At 40.2% G+C, this 9,733-nt stretch overlaps 1 protein-coding gene across 2 annotated transcripts in view; it reads left to right on the top strand.

Annotated features, from left to right (window-relative positions):
* Positions 1 to 2,846: 2,846 nt before the first annotated feature.
* LOC122817654 (lipoprotein lipase-like) overlaps positions 2,847 to 9,733 on the top strand; it is a 201,966-nt gene continuing 195,079 nt past the window's right edge. For both annotated transcript variants that reach the window (XM_044090717.1, XM_044090716.1), the window contains exon 1: positions 2,847 to 3,138. In XM_044090717.1, coding sequence (XP_043946652.1) covers positions 3,042 to 3,138 — 97 coding nt within the window. In that variant the 5' untranslated portion in view covers positions 2,847 to 3,041. The remainder of the gene's footprint in view (positions 3,139 to 9,733) is intronic.

Genomic DNA, 9,733 nt, shown 5'->3' with positions numbered 1-9,733 from the left:
CCCGGGTCAGACTCATTACAAAATAGAATGCACTTTTTGGCATGTATGTCGCTTTCTTCTTCTTCTTTCAGCTTTTCCCAGTTAGTGGTCGCCACAGCGGATCACCTGTCTGCTCATGATTGGCAAGGAGTTTTGTTATGTATGTCACCAGATACATAAAAAATAAAAATAGAAAAGGCACGGAAGTTTCTAACCAAAAATATCTCTGGTTTCAAAAATCTTCATTACCATGAGAGACTGGAAGCCTTGCCCTGTACTCTGTGCCTTACAGACTCCTAAGGTAAGAGTTCAAACTTGCTTACCATGCCCTTAAGGATCCTGCTATCTGTGACCTGTTTTTTCCTGGTAAGTCAAATAGTGCAGCCAACGCTAGAAACAGAGATCAAAACCTATATAAGTAAATAAATAAAAAGACATGGAGGGGCAGGTGCACTACTCAGCACCCCCCCCCCCCATTGTGGAATAAACTTCCTCTGCTTATCAAGCAATATTATTGCCTGTCATCCTACATTTACAGAGACTAACAGGCCTGTTATTCATTGAAAAAGCTGGTAGAGCCTGAGAGTGGTAATTGGCAAGGTATGTATGAGCTATAGTCTGATTGCCTTGCATATCCTATGATCCTGTGCCTCTAACAAAACCCGCAGAGCCATACAAATTCTCTCAGAAACAGAAACAAGCAGATGTCTACAGTATATGATCAAAGTATTAGAGCCGATCACATGACATTATTTGCAAGCACTTGTTACCTAGAAAATAATTAAGCAGAGTGTTCTGTAGATTTGTAACTGAATACAATATTTCTTCTGAGACTGGATTACTTTAGTATCAGTAAGCGTTAAAGTGAATAGATATAAAAGTTGATAATAGAAAATATTGATCTGAAGGCAGAGCTTATGTTATGCCACCTTCGAAGCAATTTCGAAATGAAGCAATTTCATTTGGTTTCTTTTAGAAGATGTATTCTAAGTCTAGCTGTAAATATTGAGAATGCATTTATACTTTTCAAAGTTTGGGACAATGATTTCCTGAGTCTGGACCTACAGTTGAGTAACAGTAATTAGCATATTGCAATGTTTTGAGGCATATGTAGGATAGGAGTTGAGAGACTGTGTGATCTTAATTTGCAAGTAGGCAATCAGATATTAAACCTGGATGCAAGAAGTGGAAACATTTCTGTATTTAAAAGTTTAAAAGTTTCAATAAAAGAGACTCTAGTTAGAGTTATAAGATTTGTTTAATGGGTGGCAAATGAGCCTTTTGAAGAGTGATACAGTGGTGTTTTTGTATGGGGGACCTGGTGATAAAACATTTTTATACGGATTTCTGGGTTTTAACGATTTTAATGGCTGCTGCGGCCATTGGGGTACGCTATACTTTAGTTCAGCTAGGAGAAGCACCCCTTTTCCTATGGCACATTTGAAAGACAAAGGAAGTTTAAAGTTTTCCTAACACACAATAGTAGCTGATTAATTTTGATTTTAGTTTTGTCTATATGCATTTTTAAGTGTACATTTGAATCTAATTAGATCCCTAAGCAATTGAAAGCTGTGGCAGCATTCAGCTAGCTTTCTTTAAGACCACTGATGTGCCAGGATGTTGATACTTTTGACAATTTTTGATTAGTCCAAAAGACGACTGACTTTGGGTTTGTGGCGGTAAAGCTTTGCCATCTAACCACAGAGAAATCTGGCAGAAGGCATATTCTATTTGTGATTTTATTACTGGATGTAAGCATTTGATCTGTACATAACCGTGTTTTCTGCCTGTAGCACTAACTGTAGATGTGAAAGATTAAGAGGCAATTTATTTACTAATATAAGAATAGAAATTAATGGCACTAAAAATTGACCTTTAAAAGACCCCTTTGTGCAGGAGGTAATTTGATTTAGAACACAATTGGGGGGGGGGGGGGGCATCAAGCATCTAGATACTGACTTTTATGGATTTTTCCGCCTTCTCTTCAGCATATTTAACACATTGCTTGGAAAATTGACTAAATTATTCAGCAAAACATTCTGTCTCACCTCAGGGGCAGGACATAAGGGAACACACTTACATAAGTAACATTGTTTAAGCACTTCGGTACATATTTTAGCCTTTGTTTGATGTCTATATGCACATGTATAGGGTTGTCAGGATATTTGCCATTTTGTTTCATGTTTTTCCTCCCCGCAAGACGCAATTGCACCTGTATAACCTGTACTACATAAAGAGAGACTGATGATAATCCTGCCTTTGTCAGATTTACAAAATATGCTGTTGTATTACTCGTGGGGGGAAACAGCGTCCGTGGTAGGTAAGGCAAGTGTACTGCACACATGATAGTATTTTTTCAGTATAAACATATCCAGTTCTATCTTTATTAACCTTAGGGTTACCACTTGTCCCTCTTTGGGCAATTGTGATCTGTGCCGCCTAAATAATATATGAGATAGCATAAACAAGTCAAATGCGACAAGAAAAAGATTTTGTTTTGACAAAAGAGTGAAATTCTATCCTTTGCACTGGCCGAGGATATCTTTTGTCATGCAAAATTTCATCTTTCTTCAAAAAAGTCCCACTTTGTGCATTTGAAAAAGTGGCAATCCTACAGATTGTGGACAGACGTTTTAAAAAGATTAATGTCTTTTTTGTCCCATGTATTTAAAAGAGTGCCTTTTTCCTCTTTTTGTTTCCGTTTTCGGGTTCGATCTTCATGTTTTATTGTATTTATTTGTTATTTGTAAGTGTTTGGCAATCCTTCCCCTTTCACTTCCACGTTGGATGCAATGTGCTCGAGAAGCCTCGAGCTTGTACCTGCGGCACCCGCCCCCTCCTGTCAGCCAATCAGAAAATCAGAACCTTTTAGTCGCGCTGTAACCAGAGGAGCCAAGCAGGAGCTCTCCCCTCAGGGCTGCCACGCTTTCTAATAGGCGCTTCCTGCTAACATTAGCAGTTTGGGACAGCTGTCCACCTGGGGACTTACCTTACTATTCTCCCTGGTTTTGTTTTGTCCCTAGCAAGTTGCCCTTCAACCACCTCGAAGCTCACAGGAAGTCATGAAAAGGGGCATTCACTGGGATCTCGTCCTACTTGCACTTAGCCTGAGTTTTTTTAATCTTCATGTGACAGCAAATACAGAAAACGATTTGGATGGTAGGTATTGCCAAAATAACTCGAAAAATGAAGTGCAAACTGTTAATTTAAACCCCCTGACCTTCGGGGTGTAATCTGTACTTTCCGTAGTAGTAGGTGTTTGTATGCATGTAAACGGTTAGTTTTTAGTTAAAAAAATGTATAGCTCACGCTCCACCACCACGTTTAATTCAAGTATCAATGCCCTGATGAGTTTGGCTCAGATTTAGCATTTTATAACCATATTTGGAGGACGTTTCGGTCCAAATTCCCCGAAATAAATTCGGTCTTCTGCTGTTGGATTCTTCACACCGCTGCTTGTTGTATATTGCAAGGGTTTGAACTAGGAAATGTTACTGTAAGCTGCTTCTCGAATCCTTGTCTTATTAAAATGTATAAGCACAAACTAAAATACTGTTAGATGTGAAAAATATGCAGTTCCATGTATGGCATGTGTTCGGACGGACGAGACTGTATGTCAACGTACAGTGAGTATATCTGCGTTTCATTAATCATGTTGATTTGACTTGCGCAGCAGTGCATTTGGGAGGCTGGGTTACAGTAGGCAGGATTCGGGATTCCTCAAATTCACCCACCCACTGACAAGTTGCATTGATATACATTGCTTTACCCGTTTGGCAGGGTAATTATATACAAGTGGTATCAGTGTGGGGGCGAAGAGCATGGAGCTCTTAGTTTTGATGCCAGCTAAGATGCATTAAATCAGTTCAGACAGCTCGGTAGCAGGTTTATTGTGGATTACTGTGATCCATACGTGCCAAGCCACCATATATTTATTTCCAGACACCCTCACAAAACTGTAGAAAACAGCAAAAATGTGGCGTTATCGCTGGGGAATATACATGCTTCCGGTTTGTTTTTCCTTCAAATATACCGTGCCAAAGTCGAATGACGTTCTAGTTTTCAGAGGCAATGAAAAATTAAAGGACTAATTCTGTTAATAAAACTGCCTTATGAACCTTTTTTACACTCTAGCTCACAGATTAGCAGTGGTTTAGTAGATCATTTGTAAGGACACATACAGTGCGCTTTTTAAATTGCCCTGTAGTATCCGCTGAAAGTAGTAGGGATCGGATTTTTCAGTTTGTGTCTTTTCCTTTGTGTAAGATGAAGTTTGAATACCTACGTAAGACAAAGGCTGGGTTCTATTGACACTGACCTCATGCACTCGTCCTGCTACACGTGACACGGGCCGACGCCTTGGCCCAGCCTCTGACACACCCCCGCTCCGCCCCACTCCCCAGCCGCGGTAACACGAGCTGCTTTAGTTGAATAAGCTTCTCTGGGTGTGTAAAGTAATGGTGTGCTAATATACGTTTGTTATACGCATACCTGTCAGTTGTCTCCGATTTTCCTTCATATTTTTTCTCCAGCATTCTGTATATATGTATTTTTTATTTTCTGGTAAATCACTGAGAGGATTGTACAGTAGTCAGTAATGCTAGACTTTAGGATATTGCGGATGGATGAATGACTTAGTTCCACGCATGCTTTTTATTATTCAGAAACTCCATGTTGATGCAAAGCCTGTTGTTCTACTAGTTTTTTTAAACGAATTAGAGCGATATCCCTGATTTTGATCCTTTGCCCCCCATTATTTTTGGATTTTCTAGAATTCTTAAGCAAAAAACGTTGAGGTGTGGTACAGCTGGCATTACTCCATTTGATACAGTGTCTGGAATGTGTTGTAAAACATTAGGAGTGTGCTGGTTTGAATGACTTGCTAATTAGGTTTTCATTGTCACTAGTATCACAAAATATAGCCAGTGTCTTCGGTTTTATATATGCATTGAAATAATTTTTCTACAACAGCAGTGCCATCCATATTCAGATTCAAATAACATATATAAAATCTAGTTCTGTATATAATGTTTTTCAACATCTGAATAGTTTAAAAATGCATTTTTCTCTTGTATATACACTAGTTTGTTTATTGTACATTAACAAACTATGAGTGTGTATATATGCAGGTGTGTGTGTGTGTGTGTGTGTGTATACATATAGATATTACAGTTACTGTATTTGTAACGCTCAACATTTGACAAAGCAGTAAGGAAGTGTGATCCAGAATAGCAATGTTGACTTTCAGACTGCCAAACACATTACAAATGCCAGACCACATGGTATGCATACAAGGTTCTGATAGAAGAGAAAGGTACTAGTTTCAAGATATGCATACATATATGGCACCCCCTCCCTTTTCATAGGATCATAGGAAGTTACTAGGCTATTGGCCCTGAGCCCCTTATAAGCCTAGCCAACAATTTAACCTATGTTCCAACAAGTCAGCACCCTGTGCCACTGTCCAGCAGGGACATAGGTGAAATCCTAAGGGTGTATTTTCTGTTCCCCATCCAGTTATCCAGGATGCTCTTAAAAAGGTTTAATGAGGTACTCTGCTTTACATGGAGAGGGAATCTATTCCACAAAAGGGGGCTTCTCTGGGACACAAATATGTCCCGCCAACAAGTCCAAGACCAGGTTGAGGTCTGGCGGGCGGTTTACTCGAGTGGAGCTTGACTTGTGGATGTGCAGCAGTCCCATCAGGGCGGGGTCTGAGATTGCTTTGTATGCCAGACAGAGGTCACCTCTGAGGAGTGTGTAGGAGACTGAGTAGAGGGACATGGCTTTTAGCCTGTGTAGGGTAGATGATTGAGGCCCTGGATTCTATGGTGAGGAATCACGGTGGGCTCTCCAGCTGCTGCATGTGCTTTGTGAGGTACATGCCGGAAGGGGCATTGTATTCAATAATCTGTCTTATAAGGGAAGAATACAGGGATGTTATGGCCACCTTGTCCCTGGATGAGATACCCTTACTAATGATGTATGCCATGTAGAAAGCTTTCTGTACAACGGAGGCAATACGGTGGCCTAAAGTCAGTTTGCTATCAACCTGGGTTCCCAAGTCCCTCACGACTGATTGCATGCTTAGTGCCTTATTATCAATGTGATCATTTGTGGGGAAGTCATTCTCCTCAAAAGGGGTGATGCATCTTTTGGCATTCGGTTTGAGGCCATGCTTCTGGCACAAGTTATTTGTTTGGGTGAGACCCTCTTGGAGGATGTCCACATCACCAGTGGAATTGATGACAGCACCTAGGTTCCAGTCATCTGCAAACTTGGTCAGCCATAGCCCACTAAATGTGGCCTGCACCTCTGAGAAGTATATCCCAAACAACAGAGGCCCCAAGACTGATCTCTGGGGTACACTGCGTGTTACGGGACTACTACTTGAGGTGGCTTCCTCTATTTTGACAAGATGGTTTGAGCCAGTTTGCTACCCGTTTGGTAACATATGGATTGATGCCTGGTTGAGAGAGTTTATCTATTATACCTGAGTGGAAAATAGTATCGAAGGCTTTGGCCAGATCAAGGTAGGTGGTGTGCACCATCTTCCCCTCGTCTGTGGCCTTGGTGACTATCTCAAAGACATTGGCCAAATTTAACAGGCATGACCTCACCTTGACAAAATCAAACTGTGTGGGATCAAGTGTCTGGAGGTTGGCAATGTCCTTGTTAACGAGGTCCATGATAATCCTCTCCATGGCCTTGCAGATCAGGCTAGTTAGGCTGATGGATCTATAATTTCCTGGATTGGTGGATGCTCCACCTTTGTGCAAAGGGATGACAGTAGCTGTCCTCCACACAGCTGGGACAAAGCTGGTACTCAGGCTTTGGTTGAATAGGGTGCCTAACAGTGCTGCAAGTTCCTGCCCGAGTTCATGTAGGATGCAGCCTGGGATGTTATCCGGTCCCATGGAGGCTGTAATTTTTTGCCTTTGAGGGGGCAGTGATGATCTGCACCCTAGAGATAAGGGGAGGAGGGCAGGTACTGGGGATGTCATGTTTTACTGATGGGGGGAACAGAGGAGTGAAGTTTTCACTGAATCTGTCTGCCAGCACATTGGCTGTATCTACAGGGTTTGTGTATGTGATGTCCTTGACCACCAGTTCTGAGCAGATCTGGGTGCTTCCCTTGAGATTGCGGACATATGTGAAGAAAGCCTTATGACATATCACTTATCACATATGTCTGCAATCTCAAGCGAAGCATCCAGAGTCTGCCCATGCTATGGAATAGACTTCCCATACATGTCAAACAGAGCACCTCACTGGTCCTCTTCAAGCGAAATCTTGATGAGTGGATGGGAAATAGAAAATTCACCCTGGGGATCACTCCATCGGCTCTACTTGACAGAGGCACTAGGAAATAAGGTTGGGTGGAACGATGCCAGGGTAATCCTATGGGCTAGGCTTGTAAAGGCTCCAAGGCCATCAGCCTAGTACACACCTATGAACCTATGATTGCCTTTAGCAGATGTGGCCAGTTTGAACTTGAAGTTTACTTTGGAGGATTTCACTAGTGCTCTTATTTGCTTGTTCAGGCTAAGGAGAGATTGCTTTCAGTTAGACACCTGCTCCTTCTTGGTCCTGGACAGCAATTTTTTTCCTTTTATTATAGAGTTTATTTATTGTAGATGTCCACCAGACAGGTTTGCTCTTCCTTGAGGAGGATGATTTCATCCTGTCTGGTATTCCTGATTCCATGCAGTTATATAAATGCTCATGTAGTACCTCGGTGTAAGTTTGGACATATGTGCCAGTTTCTGTGTAGGAGGAGGGGGCTGTGAACCTGTTTATACCTTCCCTCAGGAGGTTGTAATCCGCTTTGGAGAAGTTTTTTTGTTTGACCCTAGCTAGGGGTAGCGGTCAGGGGAGATGGTATATTTGAAAGCGACTACTTTGTGGTCAGATCTTACTGGGGATGATGACACTGTAGGGATGCAGTGGTTACTTATGTTGGTTAATACCAAGTCCAAGATATTTTCACCTCTTGTGGGGTTGTCAACCAACTGGTCCAAGGCATTTGCATTGACAAAATCAATAAATCTCTGGACATTTGTGTTTTGGAATGAGTATTTCTTCCAGTCTATGGTTGGATAGATAGTCACCCAGGATCAGGGTAAAGGATTGAATCTTGACAGATTCGAAGAGGTCCAAATAGGTAGAGTGGGCATCTTGAGTTAGAGTTGGAGACCTATAGCTAGCTATGATTTGAATAGGGATCTTGTCAATTGTTAACTGCACCTGGAGTATTCAATTCAACTCTGACCCAATAACCACCGACTGTGGTAAACAAAGCAGGCAACTGAATAAAACAAAATTTCTTTATTTTCTAGCGCTTCGGTATTTCTACCTTCAATTGTTAATCAGCGCATTATACAGTTTGGATCTATGATAGGGTTTGCATGTGAAAATATTTGTGACAATATATTAGCGAACAAACGTGAGGGGTCTTATAATCTAACTTTGAAGGAATGGCAAGCTTTGAAAATATTGAGCGATAGAAAGGATATAGTAATTAAACCTTCAGATAAAGGGAATAAAAGCGTTATTATGAATACGCTACAATACTATAATATGTGTATGGAACATTTAGTCAATACTGATGTATATGAAAAGTGTAATAAAAATAAATATGAACAAGCAGTAGTTGAATTCGAAAAAATGTTGGACAGAAGTGTTAGGTTAGGTTATTTTACTGAGAAAGACGTTAGAAATAGGTTATTTAATCGGCAAAGTGAAATAGCTGTTTTCTTTTGTCTACCTAAAATACATAAAAGTTTGGTTAAACCTCCGGGTAACCTATTATCTCTGCTTGTAATTATTTCTTACATAACATTGGTTTAGTCCTACATGAAATATTATTACCCTATGTTCTTAAATCCCCTGTTTATATAAAGGATAGTTTAGATTTTTTACGTAAAATTTCCCCATTAGTATGGAATAAGGATAGATATTGGTTGGTGATTGATGTTAAGAGCTTATACACCTCTATCCAACATAAAGACGGTCTAGAGGCAATAAAGTACTTTTTGGGTGATAGGCCATTTGCTTATTTTGTAATAAATATGGTAGATTTCTGTTTGAAAAATAATTATTTTTATTTTGATAATACATTATATAGAAAGAAACAGGGTACTGCAATGGGGCAGCATTTGCCCCCATGTATGCGAACCTTTTCATGTCTTTTTTTTTTTTTTTTTTTGAAAGAAAGTTTTTATTTAATTTGAATTTTATGAAAAAATATGTTGATTTTTATTTCCGTTTTATTGATGATCTAATATTTGTATGTGAAGGGGGCGAGGAAGAAGTAGATAATTTTGTACTGGACATGCATAGAAACCCCTTCGGTCTAGCATTTGATGGGCTTCAGAAGGGGAATAGGGTGGTGTATCTAGACCTTATTCTGGAGGGTATGGAGAATGGAAATATTTCATCTAATATTCATAGGAAATTTGTTGACGGTAATCAATATTTACATGCCACGAGTTGTCATCCCCCTCATGTACTTGAAGCTTTACCCTATGGTGAATTAGTATGTGTTTCTAGGTTGTGCAGTGAGAGGAGTGAATTGATAAGAGATGGAATGGACAAATTATATGTATTCACAAAAGGGTTATGATCCGGTTACTTTGAAACAAGCTCAAACTAGAATATGGAATGAGATAGGTATAGGTAGAAATGGAAAGGAATAAATATCAAAGGAGAGGATATAATGAACGGAATAAGGAGAAAGGAGATGCAGTTTATT

This window comes from Protopterus annectens, chromosome 13.part0 (assembly GCF_019279795.1).
Source record: "Protopterus annectens isolate FY-2018-M chromosome 13.part0, PAN1.0, whole genome shotgun sequence".
NCBI lineage: Eukaryota > Metazoa > Chordata > Ceratodontiformes > Protopteridae > Protopterus > Protopterus annectens.
Note: the sequence above shows the minus strand (reverse complement) of the source record. Positions and strands in the feature narration are given on the sequence as shown.